Here is a 27,772-nt window from a genome sequence, read left to right on the forward strand (position 1 = left end):
TTAACAATGACAACATTAGGTAGCAAAACTGATGACACAAATCTGAGAGAGAGCTAATTTACAGGGGTTTTAAACTTACACAGTACCAGTACTTTAGATGAGGGAAATTTCACTATGTACAGTAAACTGTAGCACGCTGTACACCCTCAAACTTGTGATTGTCAACTTTCTCTGTATAGCCATTTGTTATACTGTATTTTGCAGAACTGAGAAATGACTGTCTTGTGTCAGAAGACCAATACACTGCTATAGTACCTTATATACTGTAATAAAATTTGGCCAAATGTGCAGAGGATGCTGAATTTAGTTTTACTGTAATTGACAGTATACTGTATTGTGGTGCATACCAAGTTTATACATATCTACTGCCAGATCAATTTATAATAGTAAAATGAAAATAGAAAGAAAAAAAAATCATTGCTGTATTTTACTGTATCTGTAAATTTATATTTGTGTATTGTAGTAGACAGTGAGCTGCAAAATAATTACTGAATCCCAGTAAGAGGTATTTTTGTCACAGTGTTACATGAATTGATCTCACTAGTGTTCACTGGGCAATGCAATAGTCTGTGTATTTGTTAAGTTTTGTGTGTCATCTGATGCCAAAGTTTAATTTTGTCAGACAAGAATAAGTTATTGACTAAAACATTTTATTTTGACCTGGAAGTTTGAGGTTTGTACAAGTTGGTGCATAGTTTTGAGATTGTTATAGTTGTGAGAAAATGTTGAATTGTTTCATTTCAACTAGATTAAAATGTTTGAAAGACAAATTTATGCTGGCTTGTCATAAAGCCAACTTAAATTCTTGTTTAAAAAACATAAATAGTTTGGTCAGTTAGGCCAGAATATAGATGTTCTGGGTGATTGCTAAAGTGTTGCTAGGTGGTTGCTAGGAGATTCTGGGTGGTTGCTAGGCTCTTGCTGCAATTGCTGGGGTGTTGTTAGAGTATGTAGTTGATAGGGTGTTCTGGGTGAACACACACAGACATTCCCACCTCTGTTAATAACAGAAACTCAAAAATTGTTTGCAAAAAACAAGTTTTTACTGTTCTTTAACTTGCACTAAAACGTGTGATTTATGCCATCGAAGTAACCTGTGTAATACTAATAAAACTGCTCATCTCCTTTAGTGATACAAGGTCAGACTCATTTTAAATATGTTGATGTTTTTCATATAGTACTTGGTGCCATGATGGATATTGAAATCTTGTTATTTATTTTGGTAATGCAATGTTTGTGAACACAATTGTGTATGTCAGGCCATAAATCTCCAAAAACTATGCATGGGCGCTTGCTTTGGTGTTGCCACCCCTCATAGACCTCATGCCACCCCTTTGCCACCCTATAAATAATTTTCTAGATCCGCCCCTGATTATCACAAACATTGTAATGAAGAACGATCATTTCCTTATGCAGTCCGCCCCCAGTGGCTGGAAACGGTATTGCAGCATCCAGCGCTTCATCGCCGCATCGCTCCTGCAGATCTCATAGCAGTGGTGAACAGGCAGGGAGCAGCGCGTTGGGAGGACGTATGTCGATTCGCCAAGGTGCCTGGAAGATTGGAAGAAACGCTGCAAGGGACAGTTTTTAGATATTGCGAGGCCTGCCAATTAGGTCTCCGTTCAGGGTCAATTTCATCGTTGTTTTCATTCACTGTGAAATAGAGCCTATTATTTATCCTACAAGATGGGCAATCGGGGAATGGAGGACTTGATTCCTCTGGTAAACAGAATGCAGGATGCTTTCTCTGCCATCGGACAAAATGCCAACCTGGACCTTCCTCAGATCGCGGTGGTCGGTGGCCAGAGTGCTGGAAAAAGCTCGGTATTAGAGAACTTCGTTGGGAAGTAAGTGACTGATGACAAATTGATGGGCAGCATCACTCTACATCCATCGTGACATCCACTATCCCTGTATCATTAATTGCTCTTAATTGCTCACGGGACACAAGCTTATTCAGTAATCACTTATAATAAATATGCACCAAAACCAATGTTTATTTATAATAGAGTTATTTATCAATGACAGTGAGGAGTTCTTCTGTTTTCAGGCAGGTTACGCTCATAAATCAGGTGAATTTGTTATGCATTGACGATTAACTGACAAAATAAATCTCTTTTACTATATGATTTACCATGATTTTGCTGGACATGCAAACTTAACAAAGTCTCTCGACATGTAGGCTACTACACCCGTTTTTGGCAAGCAGCATCGTGAAGGAGAGTGACAGAATGATGCTCATGGCTGACGTGTGTGTCCTCTCGAGGCCACTAGCGAGCTTCCCATCTACACCAGCATTTTGGGCATCATAAGCGCGAGCCAGCTTTTTGTATTATGTATTTATGAGAAAGGATCTTAGTGCGAAATATTGTGTAATATATTTTCAATTTACGGGCTATACAGTAGCAGCTAATCACGTATACCTCAGATAATGTTATTATGTTTCCATTAGATTGTCATGGTTTTGTCGAACATACACACAAGACATAAAGGCATCCAGATGCCGCTGATATAAAAGGGAATAAGTCCAAGGTTTAATGTTCACCGGTCGCTCGTATCGGGTGTCAGAGGGTCATACAGTATGTGAGCCACAGGCCTATCGTCCCTTCGGTTCGTTTTCTGTTCACCTTAGTCAAAATCCTTGAGGAATGCTAATGGAATTTCATGCATAATTTGGAACCAATATTGGGACCAAATAATAATCCTTTAAAGTGATAGTTCACCCAAGATGAAAGTTGTGACATCATTTACTAACATGTTGTTGTTCCAAACTCGTGATGATTGCATTTTTTTTTCTTTATATAATGAATGTGAATGGTGACTGAAGCTGTCATTCTGCCTTTTGTGTTTTATGGGAGAAAGTCATATAGGTTGAGTAGGCCTAAAATATGACAAAATTTGAATTGTATGTAAACTATTTCTTAAAAGGATTCTTTAAGACATAAAATTTAGCTGAAACTGAAATTGCCGTTATTCATAATTAAGCATAATGTTGCTGTTATGTAAATTTTGCTGTGGGTGTACAAACCGTTTAAAAGCTTGGGGTCTGTAAGATTTTTTAGTGTTTTTAAAAGAAGTCATTATTGGCAGACACTGTTCACGTGAGAACCATGACGCATGCGTGTGATGCTGCTGACGCAGTAGCCAGCTAATACTGAGCCGGAGCTCTGACGTAGAACACGGAAGCGCTGCACTGTCTATACAACGTAAACAGCTAGGAGAATGACAGGGTAGAGAAGAAATTGTTGAATAAAGTCGCTATTTTTGTTTTGTTTTTGCTCACAAAAAAGTATTTTCGTCGCTTCATAACATTATGTTTGAACCACTGTAGTCACGTTGACTATTTTAACGATGTCTTTACTACTTTTCTGGACCTTGAATGTGGTAATTACGTTGCTTTCTATGGGGGATTAAAAAAAAAACTCTTGGATTTCATAAAACAATATCTTAATTTGTGTTCCGAAGATGAACAAAGGTCTTACAGGTTTGGAATGACATGAGGATTAGTACTTAATGACAGAAATTTCATTTTTGGGTGAACTAACCCTTTAATATTAAAGGGTGAGTCAGAGAATGGGATTCTTGTTGTCTTATTGCACATGTCTTATTTATTATAAGCCTATATCTGCCTCAGGCTTCTTAAACAGGTTTACTAATTTAACATCCATAAATATTTTGTGTCTGGCACACAGCCAGATGAGCTCTGCTTGTTTTCAGGACCAAGGACAGTTCTTTAAAGTCCCCATGAAATCCAAAGTTTTTGGCCTTTAGTATGAATATGTTAGCCCTACTATTAGAGCTGCACGATTGATCGAAAAAAGATCGCAATCTCGATTCAGAAACCCACGCAATCTTATTTTATTAATGACAATGATTCATACGCGTCTTTTAAACCTTTGACAAAACAATACCGGAACATTCAAATCTGTGTTCGTGTATTCAAATGATCACAGAAGTACTGAGATAAAAGTTTAAAGTTAGGATATAAACACTGATGTCTGTGATAGCGAACAAAATAGAGCAAACAACCTTTTGAAACAAACTTGGCTCTTCAAATAATGGTTGTATCAATTACATCTTATGCCACTAGGTGGTGACAAGTGACTGTTAAAAATGTATTTGTCATTGAATCATTCAATGACATCATTCAATTCATTCAAAAGATTTGTTCAAAACACTGATTCATCCAGTAATGAAACTATTTATTAACTAGTCATTGAATTAATTCAAAACCACTAAAAAAATAATTCATTCACATTAATGAAACATTTTTTTCCAGCATTTAATATTTTGTCAGAACCAGTAGTAAATTACGTTATTTTGTTTTAGTTTTTATTTTCATAATCGTGGGAGAATCGTGATCTCAATTTGAAACCAAAAAACGTGATTCTCATTTTATCCAGAATCGTGCAGCCCTGCTTACCATTATCTTTAAGCTAGTGTGCTCCAAAACAATGACAAAGCTGCGGCTAAAATCAGTCATTTGCTAACAAAAATACTATTTTCTATATGGTGAATGGCATGGTGAACGATTCAGACAGTGTAAATATGCTTTCCATTGGGGCGAATTAAGTCTGGTTTCACGTTAGTGTCACGCAAACTGCCGCAGTGAGCACACAGGCTGCTCCTGTTCTGAGACACAATAGCACAGAGCAGATCATTTGCACGAGTGCATACCAGAAAACGTATCAGAGCCATTTTAATTCTGCACAGAATGCTATATTTTATATTTATATATCTTATTTTTAGCGATATGGAGGAGAAACAGTTAGAGATTTGGAGGAAACTGCGACTTTACCAAGCTCAACGGCTCTGGCTAAGCTGTGATATAAACACAATGCTGTTGGCTATTGTAAAAAAGGGGAGGAGTTGATCGATATGTCCTGTCCTGTCTTCCTGTTTCAGTGGAAATTATTTCAACACATTGAATAATGCTGTGTGTTTCAAGGCACTTCAGTGGGCCTTTAAAAATCTGTGAAGGTGGTGCTGATTTAGTTACTATTATGTTATGAACCAAGAGGCCACACAATTACTTGTACCCTATTGTGTTTGTACTGATCTTCTTCTTCTTCTTCTTCTTCTTCTTCTTCTTCTTCTTCAGCTAAATACCATGAACAAAAATCAGCAGCCTAAAGAACAGCTAACTAATAAACTAGACTAATATAAATTTCAAACAATTTGTCAATTTCTATCAATTAAATGCATCCTTGCTGAATAAAAGCATCGCTCAACATATGGACATTGTGCAGTAGTGTTGCGCATCACAGAGTCCATAAATAGATTCCAGAAATGCGCGTTGACAGATTAAATTTGTCTGAAGTAGATGCACAGCGTTCTCGAGTCCTTCAGGGTTGATCCAAGTTGGCACTCAACAATGGTCTCCGCTTCTAAACGATAAAACCTAATAAATGTGTGCTGAGAGGGCCCTACATCATTAAGTGATGTACCCCTTGCAAGTGCCTTGGAAGAGGCCATGAAGTAAGCCCTGACCCTTAAAGGCAAAGCCATACCACGCACCTCATAGAGGAGGGTGATAGCATCAGTAATCCAATGCAAGATGTGCTACTTGGTGACCACATTCCACAGGCTGGTCGGGCATTGAGAACCATACCCCAGCCTGTGAGAGAGGTGTCTGTCACACGCCCCTAATGTCAGGCCTCTGTTGTAAAGCTGCTTTGACACAATCTGCATTGTAAAAAGCGCTATATAAATAAAGGTGACTTGACTTGACTTGACTTGTTGAGGAATCCTGGTGTCTTTCAAAGCTGAAGAGCATGATGCCCACGGCGCATGGCTTTTACTACTCTGGAAGGATGATTCAGAGGATGGAATCCTCTTCTTTTGAGTCAGAGCTGATGCAGTAGTCCCAAAGGAATAACATTGGCTGCTACTTCCATGAGATCCAGCAGCTTATGAATTAGCAGAACTGAAAGCTGTTGGCCCTGTCTCTTACAGTGGTTAGGATGGAATCTAAACGCGTAGGAAACAGGTGTGCCTGCATCATGGTCGATTCCCACACTACCCCTAGAAAAGTCGTTTTCTGTTTTGGAGAAATCACATTCTTCTTGAGGTTCAACCTGAGCCCCAAACGCTTCATATGAGCACACACAACATCTCAATATCTTGCTGCTAGCTCTTCCGACTGGGCAACAACCAGTCATCGATATAGTTAAGTACACGGATGGCCTGAAGTCACACAGGGGCCAGAGCAGCAAGGAAGTACTCTATATTGGTAAGATTCGCCCCCGAAATCAAACCTGAGAAACTTCCCGTGTTCTGGCGAGATCTTGATGTGAAAGCAATCCTTGAATTGAATCTGTGGCACTATTAGTTTCACAGTTAACATCTTGAACCTGTATGCCTGAAGAGTACTGTTCAGGCCCTGTAGTTCTAAAATTGGATGCAAACCCCTATCTTTTTTCAGTATTATAAAATACCAATTGTAAAACCCTGTGTCTCTTTCTGGGAGGGATACATGTTCTATGCCCCCTTTTGCCACTCTCTCCTTTTGCTCTTCCCTATGAGTCAACTGACAACTGACTGAACTTCATCTTTGACTCCTGGTCTTCATTGAGCATATTGGGCTCTTTATTTGGTCTAACTGTACTTTCCCTGCAATGGCTTCACACACTTTCTATAACTCAACCTACCATTGTACAAAATAACTCCTGACAGATTTCACAGTCACATAACACAATGGAGGATTGAATTGTAGCGTTACGTCACCACATCTATACATTCAGCCAATAAGATTGCTGTGTTTGGACACATACTTCAAACACATGTGGATGTGGAAGCATTCCCATAGCGTCAACACCAAGACTCAGCATCGAAAGGCTAGTTTACGTTTTTTTTTCCCATCAGGGGTGTTTGTTTTAGGGTCAAAAGACGTCCCATTCCATGTTTGTATTTGTAACACAGAGGGATGACTCATATGGGGACCAGAAATCTCACTGGCTCTAAATTTGAACACTAAAACATGCATAGATCCATATCACTGGCAGTAGACTTAAATGCTATTAAGGCTAACTATTAAAGTTTTGTTGTTTGTTGCTGTCTCATAGATCTTCTTTGTTATTCAGCAGGTCCAGTGTTATTGTCCATGCTACACTGTGAGCTCTGTGGACACTAAAGTGTCTGTCAAGCTTGTCAGTCACAAACAGATCCATTGACTGGCAGTACAATGCTCACAGCTGTTACAAGGAGGAACTTCAAAATGCTGTACGAGGACAGCTGTTTGGCATGAAATGCATTGCCTACGTACTATATGTGACCGTTAAAGCTACAATATGTGAGATTTTGTAGTAAAATATATATCCAAAAACCATAAATGTATACATTTTGTTCAGTCGAATACTTACGATATCCCAAATGTTTCCAACTATTTGTAAATCATGAGAAAATCACAATTTTAACCAAGAATACAGGACGTGTCTGGGAGTCGCCTGTCAATGGCGTCATATCTGCGTTACCCTCGGTTTCCGGTTTTATTTTGTAGAAACCATGGAGACACTGAAGACGTTTTAATATATTCCGTGTTTTATTAGACAAGGGAACAACTGTTTGGTTACATTTATAGACAGAAAACAAATTATTGTTATATAGCTCAACACGTTTAGTCTTATTGTTTAAATCTAAACAATTTTCTTGATTTTCCGAGAGTACCATGCTTTTACCATGCCTCAGAGAAAAACACTATTTTGTCAAGTAGCTAATACAGCATTTTCTCCATCATACAATACGTGTTAAAATTAATTGCATGCCATTTATCAACACAAGCCACCCCAGCATTTATTATTATGATATTCTAAAATCAATCTAGCTTACTGCAGTGTGCAACAGTGCCTCACAGCAGCCGCCGAGCAAATGCTCAGAGTAACGTTATAACATCATTTTCAATACAGTCAAATGTATCTAATATGATAAACAGTGCTGTGTTACCTCATACGCTTGACCGGAAGAAGCAGAATCGGCAACTGCGCCATAATAAAAGTTTCACTGCTCACAAGGTGTGTGTCGCATTCGACTCATATTAGCAGTCGCTCCAGTGGCCTCGTTCAGCTCCCACATCACTTTGCCCTGCGCTGATTCATACTACAGTAACGTTAATAATCTCATCCATGAACATGATTTCTGCTCGAGTCCCGTCCCGATTATTTTCCACTGGCTGTGAGGTGAAGACGACATTTCCCAAGATTCCGTGCTCAAACTCGGTGTCATCAAGTTATGCCTTTGTTTTATAGGCGACCTCTAGCGGCGAAAAATTTACATATTGTAGCTTTAAAGGGACAGTTCATCCAAAATCATTTACTCATCCTCTTGTTGTAAAATTTTGAAATATCTTCCAAAGAAGACATTTAGAAAAATGCCTAATTTACTTACTTATTTATTTATTTATAGAATGAATGTTAATAGGGTGCAATTTTGTTTCGAATTCACTGACTTTCATTGTATGAAAAACAGTTATTCAAAATAGCTTTGCCTATGTTCCTTTCTTGATTCATTTCCTCACAAACAAACTGTTCTTTGGACTTATGAATCAGTTGAAGCGTATCATACAGTTGAATGAACATGAGCTCATCCACGCTGACACTTATGGTGCAATTTATTAGACAGATGTCATTATGAATGAGACATGGCCTTTAAAACGGAAGCACATGTTGATGTGGACTCACCACCATGATGACGTGACAGTTAATTACATGATGGTGCAGTCCGGCAGAAAGCAGCAGGTTATCACAGCTGCTGTATGAATGTAATTTAACAGCCTGCAAGAGCAGATAAGACACTGTGTGTGTGTGTGTGTGTGTGTGTATACTAGTAAACGTTTGGTTCTAGGCTGCTTTTTTTTAAGTGCAAAAGTGGCCACCTATTTTTTCAGAGATCATGGTTCTAACGCTTGTATCAAACCAATCAGACATCAACAACATTACAAACCAAGTGTGGTTTGTACAACAAGCAATAATCAATGTGACAGTTAAGACATTTACATTGTTACAAAGTTCTTTTGAACTTTCCATTCATCAAAGCATCCTGAAAAAAAATCACAAAAATATTAAGCAGCACAACTGTTTTCAGCATTGCTAATAATAGGAAATGTTTCTTGAGCACCAAATCTTAGAATGATTTCCGAAGGATCATGTGACACTGAAGACTGGAGTAATGGCTGCTAAAAATTCGGTTTTGTCACTAAATTACATTGTAAATTATATTCAAATGGAAAGCAGTTAATTTGTAACAAATAATATTTCACAATATTACTGTTTTTATTGTTTTTAAAAAATGTAAGATTTAAGAAAATGTAAGATTTAAGAAAAATGTAAGATTAAAAAATCTTACAGAGACCACACAATTTGAATGGCAGTGTACAGTAGTGGCCAAAAGTGAATGCTGGAAGGGGATAATTATTTTTAAAGTCCCCCTGAAATACCCTGAAAGTTTTTTAGCTTTTAGAATGAATATGTTAGCCTTAAGGTTGACAAAATTTGCATTTAGGAGATATAATCATTCAAAACTTGAAGTCTCTCATTTCCTCTAAAATGGATCACAGATTTTCATGACATCACCGCAGACTTCAGCTTCTCATCAAATCTTTTGTCCAATCAAATGCTCTCTAGAATCTGAAATCCCACCCCCTCCTACACTATAAACAGATGCTGAAGCTGTAGCTGAAATCGGTCAATTGTTCACACATTTACTAGTTTCTATATGGTGAATGGCACATAGTGCATAGTGCAAAGAGGAGGGAACGATTAAGACAGTGTAAATATGCTTTCCATTGATGTGAATGAAGTCCGTTTTCGCGTTAGTGTCACGTGAACAGCCACAGCGCGAGCACAGTCTGGCGGATCATACGCGCGAGTCGGTACAGACCATAAAACGTTGTGACGCATTTAAATTCTACAAACAATGCTGTATTTTAAAGAAATATGGAGGAGTAATGGTTAGAGATTAGAAGGAAGTCTCTTGCCGAGCTGTGATCCAAGCGAAAAGTTATTGACTATTTTGAAAAAAGCTTCTAGATATATCCCGCCCTGTCTTTCTGTTTCATTGGAAATTATGTCAATACAGTGAATAAAGCTGCACGTTCCAAGGCACTTCAGAGAGCCTTTGATGACATACAAGTTCAATTAAACCATCAAAATATGAGGAAATTATTTTATATTTTTAAAATATTTTAAAGATGAGGGAAGAACAAAACACTCAACTTGGTTAAGATGTTTATCTGACAAAATTATTTGGTAAAAAATCTAGCTACAGGTTTTATTTTTCTGTGCAAAAATAGTTTTCTAGGTTGAACATCAATTTTGGCCATTACTGTATATGCATATGTATATGTATGTTGGCTTGTCTTTCCTTATACTGTATCTTGCAAAATATGGGCTGGATATGGACAACAACTAAAGCACTTAATTAATTCATAGAAGTCCAAAAATAAACAATCTATGGCCCAATTTACTGATCATACAAACATCATCATTCATCATTCTGAAAACTAATTTTTATATTTTTTATTATATGCCATTTTGCAGTTTATTGGAGAATCAAAGAAGCTGATCAGAGATAATATGAGAGGCTATTATGATAGGATACCTGTATATAACCTTCATGATTGCTTTATTATGTTAACACGGTCAATAAATTACATAATTGGACTGTAAAAAGAACATAAATCAAATGAGCTACTTAAGTTAGATTGTGAGATTAGATTTTGAACTGTACTTTGTAAACATTCAGTCTTGAAAATCCATAAAAGTTGTGGTCAGTAGTGAAATGCAATTACATGTTTTTTCTTTCTTTCTAAGAATAACCACTAATATTAGGAGCACTTCTGCCTAATGGCCAGAACTCATACAGCACTTTCTCACACACCTTTCTCCAACCCTGTTTCCAAATGTCTCATTGCTAAGAGAGGTTTATAGTGGCAAATATACCAGCAAAATCCATGTATGAAAAATTGCACTAATGACACTAAAATCTAGAACAAAAATGTCTTATGCACTCCACTGCTAGAGCAGCACTAGCACTTACGTTTTTAATTAAGTCTGTACATCTGGTTTTCATGATGAGCTGTTTTTAGTGTGAACATACACTTAGAGTCATCCTTAGATTAAACACTGAGTTTTTATTCACAGTATTTAAATAATATAACCTTTTATTGACTCATAAAAACAGTTCAAAATGTAACAGCATGACTTCATTATTTTATTATTTGAATTGCTTATTTATAGTTCAGATTTAAATGCAATGTGCTTGTATGCTAGAAATGCACATTGACATAGTCATTTGCATCCAAAAACAAAACAAAATGTTACTCAATGAATGCTGCCTCATCTTCTTTTTAGGGACTTTCTGCCTCGTGGCTCTGGTATTGTCACTCGGCGCCCCCTAGTGCTGCAGCTGATCAACTGCCCTACTGGTAAAAATCTTAGACAGAAGCTAAAAAACTCTCTAGCAGGGGTTCTCAACTCTGGCCCTCCACTTTCCTACAGAGTTTAACTATTACCTTGTTCAAACTCACCTGCCTATAACTTTCAAGTGCTGCATCCGAAAACTTAAGAATGCTGTCTTCGGAGGACGCATTCCAATGTAGGAAGGCACCAAGACACGTCTGAATCCAATGTTAGCATCACTTCCTGTCTCCTGAGATACCTTCATCTGATCTATTTTTGAAGTCAGCATAGATGTATCCTTTGCTGCCTTTGATATCACACAATCCTATGCATTCCATTCATGACAATTGAGCTAGAAAAAGAAAAATGGCGTTTGAAAGTTGCGGTTTCTGGTCAGTTTGTGTGTAAATGTACATTTTTGATCAACGTTTTCCACTTCTGATGTCATTTCTATTGAGAAATTACTACTGTTGTTTAGTTGTCACCAAAGCTCGCTCTATTTTGCTGTAGCTCATTAAACTGTTACGCTGCCTCAGAAATCTGTCCGAAATCAGTTTCGTGAGGTACCTCCATGCGCAAACGCTGCCTGCAAAGTCTTTGCCTGATAGGGCAGTGAGGCAGCAAGTCAGCTGCCTAGGTTTTCAGATGCAGCATAGTAATTCTGAAGACCTTGATTTTCTTGTTAAGATTGGAGGTTAACTCTGCAGGAAAGTGGACATTGAGAGCCAGATTTGAGAACCCCTGCTTTATAGTTTTAAATGCATGTTTTTAAGGTAAAAGCTAATATGCATTTTTTTTTTTTTTTCTTAAAATGTCTAATTGCTTATTTCCAGAATATGCTGAGTTTTTGCATTGCAAGGGGAAGAAGTTTACTGATTTTGATGAGGTTCGTCAGGAGATTGAGGCAGAGACAGATCGCATCACCGGCCAAAACAAAGGCATTTCACCTGTCCCTATCAATCTGCGCGTCTATTCACCTCATGGTACTTTCATTCATGCACATACAGAGGAGTTATTTAAGCATGATCAGATCAACATGTTCTGTCACATGCATTGTGAAATGTCACATGTAATCATGTCACCCCTTGTCTTCATCACCAGTCCTGAATCTCACCCTCGTGGACTTGCCTGGTATGACCAAAGTGCCTGTAGGTGACCAGCCGGCTGACATTGAGTTCCAAATCAGGGATATGCTAATGCAGTTTGTGACTAAGGAGAACTGCTTGTTGCTGGCTGTGTCTCCAGCAAACTCTGACCTGGCCAACTCAGATGCCCTCAAGATTGCCAAGGAGGTGGACCCTCAGGGTGGGTTTTCATCCAGCAGTGACTGAAACTTATCCTAAAATAATTGCACAATTGCAGACATATCTTGATGTGAGATTTTTAATGATCTTTTCTTTTAAAACTACCCAATCATGCATCCATGTGTGTGTGTTTCTGAACAGGTATGAGAACTATAGGTGTAATCACTAAATTGGATCTAATGGATGAAGGAACTGATGCACGTGAAATCCTGGAGAACAAGCTTCTTCCTTTACGCAGAGGTAAAGTCAGTGTACAAAGAGAAAGCATGACAGGGTATTAGAACATGTGTTCCCTTTTATTTCCTTGTTACTTTACATTTAAAATTATATTTAGCTACATTAACAAAATGTTGTAAAGTCCACCTCATGAAAATAGTTTAACAGCTATATTTTGCATTTTCTGAAGCTATTTTGTTTTGACTGGTTTTATAACTATATGTACAACCCAGCTAACAGGGAATAGTCTCATAACTTTTGGCTAATGTTCTGGCAAGGTTCTCTCAAAGTTATGAACAAGCATTCTTACAGTAATGTTAATATAATGTTTGTTCAATTTATCTTGTCTTTAAAAATTTTCTCAAAAAGTTAGCACAAAAATGTTATTGATACATTGTTTTTAGAATCTTTTTTAAATGTCTTCATTATGTCGGACTCGGAGAAAACAAAATTCTTGGAACATCCTTTAAACATATGAATGACAACTAACTTCAAATGAATAAGGTTGTGTTTGCTCTTTTAAAAGAACATCCTTGGAATGTGGGAAAGTTTTGTTGCATGTCCCATGGTTATTGTTCCTAACTTTTCTCTTAAATTTGTGTAAAGGTTATGCAAGTGTTCAAATTAAACACTTTCAAAACAATGTTCATGAAATCACCATATATTGTCATTAGTATTTGATGAATGTTCTCATAATGTTGTCAGAAAACATTCTTTAAACAGCATTCTTCGAATGTCCTTTAAATAGTAAGGATCACAAAATTTTTGGCTTAAAAGTGGCTTAAGGTTGGATGCTACACAACAAAGTCTCCTGTGTTTTATTAGCATTGCTCAGTTTGACCATTAGTGATGACACCTGATGATAATGAGAGGTATCACTGAAGGAAAGAGGACCAAATATTTGAAGTCACCATTGCGGTGATTAGTGTTTCCTTTAGATGGGCTCTTGACCCTTGATGGATGTTTTTTTTTCATTTTTTTTCTGGCTGCAGTATTAGTGTGTTCAGAAAACACTTTTAATGTGTCAGAATAACATCTGATGATGCTGACTGTTAATTAATGGTGACATCATCAGGAAGTAGTCTGATTCACTGATCACAAGTCTAGTCACTGATCTGTTATTTATTTATTTAATTGTGCTACTGACCATATGATACTATTGTGAAAATCAGATTTTCAGTTATTAATAATAGTGCTATTTATACACTAACAGACATCAAAAATCAGTATATGAAACACAACAATGGTGACATGCTTAATGCCAGCATACAAAACTCCTTCATGGCTCCCACTCAGCATGCATTGCAGCTTGAATAAATTATGCAGCTGAATTCTTGTACTATTTATGTTTGAATATTTTTTTGATCATCACTATTGTTGAGGTTTGTATGATGAGTGTTGATGTCTAAGTGAGTCTCAACTTTTTCACAAGAGCAGTTTTGGAATTTCTTACAAAGATCTTTTCAGTGTTATTAGTCTCTATCAATGTAGAAATGTTTTCTGAAAACACCCGCAATTGCTGAAGGAGAAATAAACTAAAAAAATTGGGTCAAGAGCCCAACTAAAGTAAACACTGACCACCATAATGTTAACTGAAACAACCAGACATCAACATCTAAATCTCTGTTAACAAGAACTTTTGTACATTTTTTTACAGAAATAAAGTCAGCCTGGTTTGTAACAGGTGAAGATTTTAATGATGTTTGTGGAGTTGTTTAATCCTCCTCTGCTGAGATCTTGAGAAATTGAATGTCTACTTTTATCTTCAGATGATTTAATCTAAGGCTGTGGCTGGAAGTCAGTTAAAGTTTCTGTTCTTGTTGTTTCTCTTTCCTTCAGTGATTCTGCTTGTTACCAGCAGGTGTTTGGTTGTTTGAAAGAATGTTTCAGGAAGGTCTTACTAACCTTTAAATTATGTTCTATTAACATTAAGGAACTGGACATTTTATGTTCTTAGAATGTTACAAATCAACATTCCTAGAATGTTGAGTTGTTAATAAAATTACGTTGAAAGAACGTTTCAGGAACATCATACAAACCTTTAAAAAACATTCTTCTACCATCAAGAAAACTGGACATTTGAACGTCATAACCAAAACAGAATGTTTGGAAAACATTCTTAGAACAAAAAATTGTTAACTGGGAATGTGCTACGTTTTGTTATGCTGATTGCCTGTAACTACTTCAAATTGGATATTCCCTATAGGTTACATTGGGGTTGTGAACCGCAGTCAAAAGGACATTGATGGCAAGAAGGACATTACTGCTGCCATGGCAGCAGAGAGGAAGTTCTTCCTCACCCACCCAGCCTATCGACATTTGGCCGATCGTATGGGGACTCCTTACCTGCAGAAAGTGCTTAATCAGGTAGAATGACACAGAGAGCCACTTATGCAAATGTTTTTCTGCATGTTTTTCAGCATTTTATATGCACTATATTGCCAAAAGTATTGGGACACCCCTCCAAATCATTGAGTTCAGGTGTTCCAATCACTTGCATGGCCACATGTGTATAAAATCAAGCACCTAGGCATGCAGACTGCTTCTACAAACATTTGTGAATGAATGGGTTGCTCTCAGGAGCTCAGTGAATTCAAGTGTGGTACCATGATAGGTTGCCACCTGTGCAAAATATTCTACGGTCAACCGTTAGTGGTATCATAACAATTGGGAACAACAGCAACTCAACAAGCGCATGCTGAGGTGCACAGTGCACAGAAGTCGCCAACTTCAATAGCTACAGACCTCCAAACTTCGTGTGGCCTTCAAATTAGCTCAAGAACAGTGCGTAGAGAGCTTCATGGAATGGGTATCCATGGCCGAGCAGCTGCATCCAAGCCTTACATCACCAAGCGCAATGCAAAGCGTTGGATGCGGTGGTGTAAAGCACGCCGCCACTGGACTCTAGAGCAGTGGAGACGTGTTCTCTGGAGTGACGAATCACGCTTCTCTGTCTGGCAATCTGATGGGCGAGTCTGGGTTTGACAGTTGCCAGGAGAACGGTACTTGCCTGACTGCATTGTGCCAAGTGTAAAGTTTGGTGGAGGGGGGGGATTATGGTGTGGGGTTGTTTTTCAGGGGTTGGGCTTGGCCCCTTAGTTCCAGTGAAAGGAAATCTTAATGTTTCAGCATACCAAGACATTTTGGACAAATTCATGCTTCCAACTTTGTGGGAACGGTTTGGGGTTGGCCTCTTCCTGTTCCAACATGACTGCACACCAGTGCACAAAGCAAGGTCCATAAAGACATAGATGAGTGAGTTTGGTGTAGAGAAACTTGACTGGCCTGCACAGAGTCCTGACCTCAACCTGATAGAACACCTTTGGGATGAATGGACTATATGCACGGAGCGTTCTTTAGAACTTCCGCATTAATATAAGCCAGCTCGATAACTTCCGGTGAGATGTCATTTGCTGGTGTGTTGAGCATCAGTAGTGTAATACTTAGTTTAGAATCAGAATATAGTCACTTAAATAGTCAGGTATAGCATTAATTTAGTTATTCAAACGTAAGACAGCTTAGAAAATAAATAAATAAAGACGTACCTCAATGTTCCTCCTCGGCTAAATTCAATTCGACCATTAGTTTTCACACTTTTATGTGAAAAAAAGCTTCAAAAATTAAATATTTATTGTGCACTTTAGTTAGATTAATTGAATAAAATGTGTGTTTTCACAATTGTGCTGAAATCATTGATCTTGCGCTGCTCTGACTGACATCTGCTGTGATTACAACGGGAGAGGCGGTGCTCGCTTTCTGTGTAATTAATTCACAATAAAAGTTATTGTTTTTCATAAGATTTTGTGAGTATTTCATACTTCACATTGAAAAAATGTTTTTTCAAACCTAGTTATTTTATAATGTTCAATATTTAGTCAAAAACGAAGTGAAAAACGTTTAGAGGAAATGGCTGATATGTGCGCAAATAAATGCTACTTTGCCGCCACCTTCTGGTTAAAGTGCTAATTACTGTCTTTTTTATTTTTAAATAAGTGTTTTTTATCAAATGTTAAATTTCCTACATTTTTAAACGTTCGGTTTTACAATGGGGACAATCTCAGAAGGATGAACAAATTATGTTTGTGGTCATCGCATTAAAAATAACATTTAAAGTGCTGGGGAAAAAATGTGTGTGTGTGTGTGTCTAATTACAGACACAGCATTTTTAAACAGTCCCAATAGCTTCGTCTTTATTGCAATCAATAAAACTGGTTTATTGGCAAATTAGGTAAATGTAATAACTGCATTAAAATATAAATACAACATTAAAAAGTCAACCATAGATGGTTTTGTGTCGATGTACAACGACTACAGAATGAACAGCTAACAGTTCACCGGAAGTGCCCGAGCTGGCTTAACGACAACCAGGAAGTAACCCATGCATATAGTCCATTAGAGCGGAGACTGCGAGTGTGGTCTTCTCGCCAACATCACTGCCTGACCTCACAAATGTGCGTCTAGAAGAATGGTCAAAAATACCCATAAACACGCTCCTAAACCTTGTGGAAAACCTTCCCAGAAGAGTTGAAGCTGTTATAGCTGCAAAGGGTGGGCCAACTCCATATTAAACCCTACGGATTAAGAATGGGATGTCATTAAAGTTCATGTGCACGTAAAGGCAGGCGTTCCAAAACTTTTGGCAATATAGTGTACCTCACTGCCATTTCATTCAGAAGAATTTTTCCTTAAGTATATTGTTAGCTCTCAGTTTTGTAAAACAGCACAAATCATATAATATAGATTTGAAAAATGTTTGCCAGTCACCAATGGTTTTCATTCTCATCTAGCAATTAACTAATCACATCCGGGACACCCTGCCAGGACTGAGGAATAAACTTCAGAGCCAATTACTGTCCATTGAGAAAGAGGTGGAGGAGTACAAGCAATTCCGCCCCGATGATCCTTCTCGCAAAACCAAGGCTCTGCTACAGTGAGTCATATCGTATGGTAGTAAATAAATAAATATATATATATATATATATATACATATTACCCACTTGAACATTTACAGCCCATGCACATACACATCCGTTCAAAAGTTTGGGGTCAGTAAGCTTTTTTTTTTTTATTCAGCAAGCACTCATTCAGTTGTAAACAGTAAATACATTTACAATGTTTTTAATTATTTTTTGAAGAAAAAAATGAAAAGAGGGAACATGAGAGATGTTATTTTTCATCAGCATTCAGGTCTTTGCAGAAGTGCTTCCTATTAATCACTTCCCTGAGGTCCTGTCTCTTCTTCCTCTCATCTCATGGTGTGGTATATATTTTCTGAATGCTGGCAACTGCGCCCTCGCCTCTCTTTTTGACCCCTTTCTCAACATTCCAACCACTGTCTCAGCAGATGTACCAAAAAGTTCAGATGGCAAGGCTGGGGCATCGAGAAGAAAATTATTTTCTTTCTCCCTGATGTCTGGCAAGTTCAGCCACAGATGCCACCATCATTGACATCAAGCGACCGATAGCAGCAACTGTTTAGTGGCCCAAAGAGCTAGAGGACAGTCCCTGGCCCTGATCCAGATCTTTTAGCAGACCTGCCTGGTAGACCTGCAAGCACCGCCATGGTGTGCAAGCCCCCCCTCACCCCGCTCTGATGTGCTTCTGCACACGCCTTGCCATTCGAGCACGAGGTTGTCTGAAACGACCTTGATGGCAGGGCTGGATCCTTCAAAGACGATGACTCACCCTGGGAGAGATAGCCTGCAAACGTCTCCTCCACCGGGGGTATCCTCACATAACCTCACATATGGGCAGTTGTGGCCTTATGTGAGCAGCTGTGGCCTAATGTGGCCAAGTTGGACTTGTAACCCTGAAGGTCATGAGTTCGAGTCTCAGTACCTGTAAGAAATTTAGGTGGGGGTAGTGAATGAACAGCGCTCTCTTCCACTCTCATTACCCACAACTGAGGTGCCCTTGAGCAAGGCACGTAACCCCTATTCGCTCCATGGGCACCACAGCAAAAACATCAGATGATGCTGACTGTTAATTAATAGTGACATCATCAGGAAGTGGTCTGATTCACTGTTCACAAGTCTAGTCACTGATCAGAAGTTTGTTTTGTTATTTATTTATTTATTTAAATATTTTGCTCGCCTTCTTTAACCACATCCGCTTCCTCTTGGCTGGATGGTGCCAGCAATATACTATCTGCTGGATCGGATGACTTGAAAGACAGCACATCCTGATCCAGCAGATCGCTCGAGCATGCAATTGAGGTGTAAAAAAGAGCCAGCCCTTTCGCAAATACCTTGGCGAGCTTGACCTACGATCCCCACGACTAAAGCCTCCGCTTTGCTTCGGCAACAGTGGGTTCTGAACTGTTTGATGCAGAGACTTGTTTCACATCCCTTGAGAATAGAGACAAATGTGAACAGAGCTTCCTCATTGTGAACTTTTCACAATGGGCACATTCAGAACCCTTGAGCACTGAACGTGCATGCTCCTCTCCCAAGAAATAAGCGCATAGGTTATGTGTGTCCTCAGGTGTCAAAAACCTGGGACACAGAGGCACACACTTCCTAGAATGCTTGCTAGGATTTTCCATGATCTTGCCTTCACCACGCGCTAAAAATATAAACGGCTCCTGAAGACAAAAAAGTTGATGACGTGTACTATGGGCACCCTCTTATACTTATGGGTGCTCCGCTAATAATGTCACGGACTGTCACCAACCAATCAGATTGGAGTGTTTTCACACATTCTTTAGACACCGGATACACTGATGGCATTCCCATAAGCGTCCATTCAAGACATAGTGTAGTGTTCCTATTCAAAAAGGGAACTATTAAGCAGCACAACTGTTTCATCTTTGATAATAATAAAAAATGTTTTACTAATGAAAAATCAGCTTTGCCATCACAGGAATAAATTACATTTTAAAATAAATTAAAGTTGAAAAGAGTTATTGCAAATTGTAATAATATTGCACAGTATTTCTGTATTTTTAATCAAATAAATGCAGCCTTGGTAAGCTTAAGAGACTTCTTTCAAAAACGTTAAACAGTAGTGTATCTTTATGTGTGTGTGTGTGTTTCTGTGTGATGGTTTGTTTATTTTCTGTGACTCGCACATAAAACTCACTGTTCTCTGGTTTAAAGGATGGTGCAGCAGTTTGCAGTGGATTTTGAGAAGTGCATTGAGGGTTCAGGAGATCAGGTGGACACAGTGGAGCTTTCCGGAGGTGCAAGGATCAATCGCATCTTCCATGAGCGCTTCCCCTTTGAGCTGGTTAAGGTAATTTTATCATACTGACAACTGATGTTCTCCGAGAGCAAAACAATGCAGTGCTCATACTTTCTGTAGGATTATTTAAATTAAATCCTCTCATTTTTACAAAGGAAGTGTCTCTCTGTCTGTTAATGATGACTAGATGGAGTTTGATGAGAAAGAGCTGCGTAAGGAGATAAGTTACGCCATCAAGAACATCCACGGTATCAGGTGTGAAGCCTCTACCTCAAACAGACAGAGTCACACACATTCGCCAACTCACCTACTCTGAGATCAAACTCGCTTTGATGTCACTGTGACATTCTGAACAACTGCTCGCTAGATATGAAGTACTGCACCATGAGAACCGTGTCATGAAATATGAAATGCAATGACAAACTGATCAGTAACTGTAAAGCACATCATTAAGATCTCTGACGCTCTGTTCATTATTTTACTTGTCAGGACCGGTCTGTTTACCCCAGACATGGCCTTTGAGACTATTGTTAAACGGCAGATTGCAAAGATCAAAGAGCCATGCCAGAAATGTGTGGACCTGGTCATCACTGAGCTGGTCAATACGGTTAGGCAATGCACCAAGAAGGTAAACCTAACTCTGTGCCTGTCTATACAGTAAACTCATTTGAGCTTCATATACACTACCGTTCAGAAATTTGGGGTCAATTTTTAAAAAGAAAAAAAAAAAAAAATCATTAATTATTTGCAAGGATGAATTGCCTGCAACTAAGGATGCATTAAATTGATCAAAAGTGACACTAAAGACTCTAGACTAAAATGTTACAAAAGATGTCTACTTTCTATTCATCAAAGAATACTAAAATGTATCAGGGCTTTCACAAAAATATTTAGCAGCACAATTGCTATAATAAGAAATTTTTCTTGAGCACCAAAACAGCATATTTTGACTTCTGAGGAATCATGTGACACTGAAGACTGGAATAACGGCTGCTGAAAACTTTGCCATCATAGGAATAAATTACATTTGAAAATGTATTCAAATAGAAAGTTGTTTCAAATTATATTATTTCACAATATTACTGTTTTTTTTATCAAATAAATGCGCTCTTGGTTAGCGACTTCTCTCGGAAATATTAAAAATTCTTACCAACCCCAAATTTATATTCCTACATTACATTTATATAACCATATCAGATGTCATTTTAGAGTGAATCTCATAAAGCCTTTTAGGAATATGTATAGGTTCTATTTAACCCTACAATCAAAAGAAGAAGAAAAGAAAAAAAAAAAAAAAAAAAAAAAATATATATATATATATATATATATATATATAACATTTTGCCTGAAGAAAATTAATTATATGTTCAAATTGTTACATTATTTTGATGACATTTAAGCACAATTTATGAAATAAAAATCTCAGTAATGTATACATTGTTTATATAGCATTTAATTTAGGCTAATATATTGTTTTTTTATCTATTTCTATTTTAAAATTTTGTAAGTGTGTACAAACAAAATTACTCTCATTACTCTCATTACTCTCAACTCAAAAACAAAACATCTAGACACATAAAGAATGGGGTGGGGGATTTAGTTGTCATTTAAATAATGCAAAAGTATTTTTCACACTTAATCACTGAAATCTCTTTTCCATTTGTCTATGTTAATAAGATTTGCTTAATAAGCTGTCAGTGGTAGTAATTGATCCAGTATGTGTTTTGGACAGCTGGCTCAGTACCCCATGCTTAGAGAGGAAATGGAGAAAATTGTCACCCAACACATCCGTGATCGGGAGAGCCGCACCAAAAATCAGGTACGGCCCATCTACCATGCACCTGCCAACCCTTTACATATACAAACTCATGTGGTAAAACCTAGCTACAACTTCAACTGAAAAATAAGTAGTGAAATATGTATTGTTGTTTTCTTTTTCCATCACCAGGTCATGTTGCTAATTGACATTGAGTTAGCATACATGAACACCAATCATGAGGATTTCATCGGTTTTGCAAAGTAAGAACATTACTAACCATTTACTAACCCTTTGATCACCAGCATAAGGTATGTTTTGCATGCTGGTACCAGCATGGTATGCTGGTTGCTGGTTTGCTGGTCACCAGCATGGGAAACGAGAAAACAGCATGACGATGCTAACCAGCATAAACTAGATTGGACCAATATGGAATTCATGCTAGATTATGCTGGAATTTTCAGCAGGGAGCATTAAATCAGCTGAGACAGAGCCCAAAGGCACAGTGATGATAGACAATGATTGTGTAAGCTGTGATCCCTAGAAATTCATAGTAGACAGTGGGCTGATTTATAAAGCCAGGTGTAGAGAATCATCCTACATGTGATTGTATAATCATTTTCAAACAATTTCAGTTGTTTCTCTAGGCCATATTTTTAGTTAATGCTCTTATCTTCTTTAAGTTTCAACTTTTATAAATCTTTTGGCAGAATCAAATTCATTGAATTTAGAATCAAATCTGATCACTCCTACCAAGCTGGTTTATCCTATTTATTGTTTAGTTTGATGATGGTCTAGTATGTGGATCAACATAAGGCATTCTGTTCTCCATATTAACTGATAACTGATAAGCTGGTAAAATGTTCTTAGTTAGTTGTCCTTAAGTTGCAGTCTATTTGTTCTCTTAATGGATATTTCTTTTTTCTGTTTATCTCTTCAGCGCCCAGCAGAGAAGCAGTCAGATGAATAAGAAGAAGACTGCTGGCAATCAGGTAAGCACAAGACAGAATGAACAGATGTTGTGTCCTGCATGCATCACACAGCCTGGCAGATGTTTGCTGCCTTACTCAAACATTATTTATGTAGGAACACCAGAAGCAGGTCTATAATTGGACACTGCATCGCTCAGTGTCTGTCATATTATGATATTTTAATGATTGAGAACAGGGGTAGATGTTATTAAAATGCTCTTGAAAGGTAAGAAATAATGAGGAAGAGCTTACTCATTGTTAAATTGTTAAACTCCGTTCATCTTCAGAACACAAATTAAGATATTTTTGATGAAATCCGAAAGGTATATAACTCATCCATAGACAGAAATTTAACTGACTCTTTCAAGGTCCAGAAAGGTACTAAAGCCATTTTTAAAATGTCGACGTGACTTTTAGTGCGCAAAAAACCCCCAAAAGAAATGACTTTGGGAATAAACTTGGAAGTAGACGCCCACTGCTATGATTGGGTAACAGTTTTGCATATTAAAATAATTTTCAACAGCCCCGCCATTACACATGTGGAATTGTTTTGAAAACTTACGATGTTGAAAAATATCTCTTGAGTTGAAACATTTGCCAACAATGTGAAACATGTATGCATATTAAATATGCTTTATAAGTCTTGGTTGTGGCAAATAAAGTTTAAGTGCTTGGAGTTACCACAGTTATAGTTGACAATTGATAACTTATGTGGTGTTAAGTGTAAACGGAATTATGAATGAATGTACCATATTCATCCTTTTTGGATACATTGAAAAACATATACATTGTCATTTGCGGTGTCGTATTTTAAATAAAATGTCTTATTGATGACAAAAGAGAAGATGTTGCTCACTGAAGATTTTATTTTTTAGATTGGCTTAGATCAAAACAATAACCAAAGAAGCGTTCTCTACGTTCTTTGACACATGGACGCATGTGTGTTGCGACATTGCTGTCGGATCCAATATAGTCCCAACTGAATCATCTTTTATTTTCAGTCTCTCTGAAAAGCATACATCAAACTGTTTCTTGTTTAAAACGAATCCGCAGCAAAATGAAGACAAAAATCGACGCTGAAACATCTTACTGTCATGATCTTGACTGGAACTTCATTGAAAATAAAGTTCATCCACGCTTTCTTAATTTTAGGATCACAAGGATGCAATGTAAAGACTGTGTTTTTCCACAAGTTGACAATTGGCACAAAACGTATTATAATCCTCGGAGGCACCTCTATCGTTTTGTTATCGCTGGAGTTATGATATGTTTGCGTCTGTCTCATATTACATTACTACATGACATGCTCAAATTGGTGGGTGGGGGTAAAGAGGCAATCATAGAAGTAGGTGTTGATCTGATTCTGCAGAGACGGCCTTTTGACGCACTATGGCCCTGTTTACACCTGGTATTAAGATGTGTTTTGGTCGATCGGATCACAAGTGGACACCACTAAATACAGATGTAAATGGGTCTAAAATGTTTTGAGCTTGTCCACTTTTGACCACTTCCAGAGGTAGTCGAAAACGCATTCGACCAGATTGTTTTTAAACAGCCACAAAAGACTGTCTACTTTCCGCTTATGCATAAACCTAATGCATAAACAATATGGGAAGTGTGCCAGACCGGATTTAAACTTTGTTGACTGGAGATCCAAGTTTGGTTTGAAGACTAAAAAGGTACCAAGCGCAATGTTCTCTCACCCATCCTGATTTCTATCACGCACTCACAGTGTTCGGCATAGTCTTGCAGCTTTCAGAGCAGTAACGAAAGTTGCTGCTCTCTGTATGTCTTCTACTTCCACGTTCATATGTAAACTGCGCAAGCTTATTTTTTCAATTAGATCAAAAGATCTGAAAAAAAAAAAAAAACATTTACCCACTCATTGACCCTCCCCTCGACGAAATCAGGACAGTAGTGGTTGAAAGTGTTGGATTATAACACCAGGTGTAAACGGGTATGTGTATCCCTCTTCTACTTGTGATCCAATCGACCAAAACGCATCTTACTACAAGGTGCAAACAGGGCCTCTGATGTAATAATGTGACAAAATCCGAAACAAGTCATTTTCAGAGGTTGGTTTCAATAAAAGCTGTTTTTCGGCTAATGAGGAAGTTTTGAGTTCTGAAACTTACAGGGTATTTTTATAGTACAATGACCTCTTATATGTCAAAAGACCCAGGAAAATTTGATTTCTCAAATCATGACCTCTTTTAAGAGTATTGGGGTATAATTTTTTGCCATTTCTAGTAGGAATAATTTACATATATTGGGCCTGAATCATCTTATAGCATGTTCCATTTAGGCATGTTTAACAGTTCTTGTTGTATGTCTTGCGCTAGTGGTGTGAACTAGTTACGGAACTATTCTAGCATCTTTCTTCTACTTCTGTATTCTGTTCATCTTGTCTATTCTCTTTGCTGCCTTTTCCAGTTTATAATTACCTATCTTAAACCCTGTCTTTGCTTTGCTACTGTTGCTATGCCAACGCACCTCAGGATGAGATAATGGTAAGTCCGACCTCTTTGGTGTGTGTGTGTGTGTGCTTGCTAATGCACTCTGGTCTGTAAAATATTTTTTGAACAAAGCATTAAATTTTGATTATTATGGTCTTCATTATGGTGTATTTTTAAAGAAAAAAGATATAGCTGGTTATGATCATTAATTAATCAAGTCAAGTCACCTTTATTTATATAGCGCTTTGATAGCTCATTGTTCAGCAGCAGCTGAAGTCAATTCAATTCCGTTGTAAAGATAATCAATTATTAAATTTGTTCATTTAATCTATAAAGCAGTTCTGCATAAAAACATTGATGTTGTCGTCCAGCTTAGTTAGTGTCAGTGCCGTCAAATCAATGATATTGTTTGATGTTAAGTGCATTAAGTGAAATTAAGGCTAACCTTTTCCAATAATGTTGATTGTTTTTTCACCATGGCACTGCATTGGAAAGGCTGCTGTGAAACTAAATAAGGATTCCAGTGTAAACTCATTGCCCTCCTGAGAACTGTAGCTCATTTGGTAGAAACATGATGATCATGGGTTCAGTTCTCAGAGAACAAACGTACTGAACATGTATAGTATACCTTGAATGTACTTCAGGTTAGAGTAAAAAAAAAAAAAAAAAGCCTGCCAGATGTAATGAAAGTAAAGCCTGAAAGCATACGCTAATCAGTAATAATTACAGAATTTTTTTTTTTTTTTTACACCTGAATTGAAAAAGCATACCAAGTACGATGAAATTCTGAAATTGTAATGCTGTAAATATAATTTATAATTTTTAATAAATTATTAACTTTTTATATTTATTTGTAACAGTATAAAACTTTTAAATGAGATTACAAATTTGCTAAAAACACTACTGTTCAGAAGTTTGGGTGAGATTTTGAGGTTTTTTTTTATATATTTAAAAAATACAAAAAATACAGGAAATATTATTAAAATTATTATTTTTTTTTTTTTTGTAAAAACTGATATACTTTTTTTCATGATTCCATTATGAATAAAAAGTTCAAAAGGAAAAACGAATGTGTCTGCTGAATAAAAGTATTAATTTCTTAAAAACCCTAACTTTTGAACCCTAACATTTTCACTAAAAACCCTAACATTTTCTTTAAAAACCCTAACATTTTCACTAGTGGCCTCAGACTTTAGGACCCCACTGTATTTGCAATGTGTTTCTGATTTGTTCTCCTGAGAAATCCTCACATGAACATAATTTATTACGTGGAGTTTTGGAACTTGATTCTGATTGGTCAGTCACAGCATTCTGCATTCAGATATTTTTGTATGATGACTGCTAAACTGCATAATTGTTCATTGTCCAAAAACTGATTCCTACATAGCTTTGCATGTTCATGTCTCTCGTATCATGCCTCTTTATTCTCACACTAATTTTAAATCAATATTACTTTTTCATTTATTTACATATTTGATAAATATTACAATGACCGTCTGACTGTACATTATACATCCCACTTGTTTGCCTGTGTCTAGGTGATCAGAAAGGGTTGGCTAACCATCAATAATATTGGCATCATGAAAGGAGGAGCGAAGGAATATTGGTTTGTCCTGACCGCTGAGAATCTTTCCTGGTACAAAGATGATGAGGTGAGTCCCCTCTGTTCCTCTGTCTGATGTCTTTTTAGGGCCCAAGCGAAAATTCGCGCAGGGCCCTCTTGTTCTTCTAAGGATTATTAGGGCCCAAGCGAAAATTCGCGCAGGGCCCTCTTGTTCTTCTAAGGATTATTAGGGCCCAAGCGAAAATTCGCGCAGGGCCCTCTTGTTCTTCTAAGGATTATTATTATTTTTTTTTTTTTTTTTTTTTTTTTTTTTTCCGTCTTCCGGGGCTTTTTGGGGGCCTTAACATGCTCAAAAACTCTTGAAAATTGGCACACACATTGGAATCCGCGGCCATTAGGACGCCGGAGAGGCTGGTACCCGGGCGTGGCAGGGGGCTCGACAGCGCCCCCTTGAAAAAAGTCTGAAAATTTGGTCCATATATTAAACACGCTTGCACGTATTAGTATGAAACTCAGTACACATATAGACCTCATCGGGCCGAACAACTTTCGTGCTCTAAGTTAAACACCACGCCAACAGGAAGTCAGCTATTAAGGGTTGTTTGAAAAACGCATGCTCTGGAATTTGATATACTCCTCCTAGACGATTAATCCGATCGCCACCAAACTCGGTCAGCATGAAGTCAAGACACTGATGATTAAAAATTGCCAGGGGATTTTTGATATCTCGAACGGTTTGGCCGTGGCGAGGCAACGAATTTATGGCGAGAAAAAGGAAACAGGAAATGTGTTATAACGTCTGCATACATATATTGATCTTTATGAAACTTCACGAGTGTGTTCGTTATAGGAGTCTGATCACATGGATGTGACTATTGTGAGTCAAAGTTATAGCGCCACCAACTGGCAGCAGGAAGTGTATCACTTTTT

General features: G+C 37.6%; 1 protein-coding gene across 1 annotated transcript; it reads left to right on the top strand.

The window, feature by feature from the left end:
* Positions 1-1,453: 1,453 nt before the first annotated feature.
* Positions 1,454-26,957, top strand: LOC125266193 (dynamin-1). Its single transcript, XM_048186642.1, has 15 exons — positions 1,454-1,847; positions 11,346-11,419; positions 12,227-12,376; positions 12,495-12,698; positions 12,839-12,937; positions 15,120-15,280; positions 17,701-17,843; positions 20,011-20,146; positions 20,283-20,350; positions 20,585-20,723; positions 21,828-21,914; positions 22,044-22,114; positions 22,792-22,843; positions 25,321-25,332; positions 26,817-26,957. Exons 1-15 carry the CDS (start codon positions 1,687-1,689, stop codon positions 26,955-26,957), a joined length of 1,698 nt encoding a protein of 565 aa, XP_048042599.1. The 5' UTR covers positions 1,454-1,686.
* The last annotated feature ends 815 nt before the right edge of the window (positions 26,958-27,772 follow it).

This window comes from Megalobrama amblycephala, linkage group LG4, assembly GCF_018812025.1.
Source record: "Megalobrama amblycephala isolate DHTTF-2021 linkage group LG4, ASM1881202v1, whole genome shotgun sequence".
Taxonomy (NCBI): Eukaryota; Metazoa; Chordata; class Actinopteri; order Cypriniformes; family Xenocyprididae; genus Megalobrama; species Megalobrama amblycephala.

What these genes read in the sequence shown, in the direction of transcription:
- LOC125266193 (XM_048186642.1), top strand. Translation starts at nt 1,687, where the DNA reads ATGGGCAATCGGGGAATGGAGGACTTGATTCCTCTGGTAAACAGAATG. An exon ending in GCTTCTTCCTTTACGCAGAG is followed by an intron (nt 12,938 to 15,119) that starts GTAAAGTCAGTG and finishes TATTCCCTATAG; the next exon opens with GTTACATTGGGGTTGTGAAC. An exon ending in TTAGGCAATGCACCAAGAAG is followed by an intron (nt 20,724 to 21,827) that starts GTAAACCTAACT and finishes TGTTTTGGACAG; the next exon opens with CTGGCTCAGTACCCCATGCT.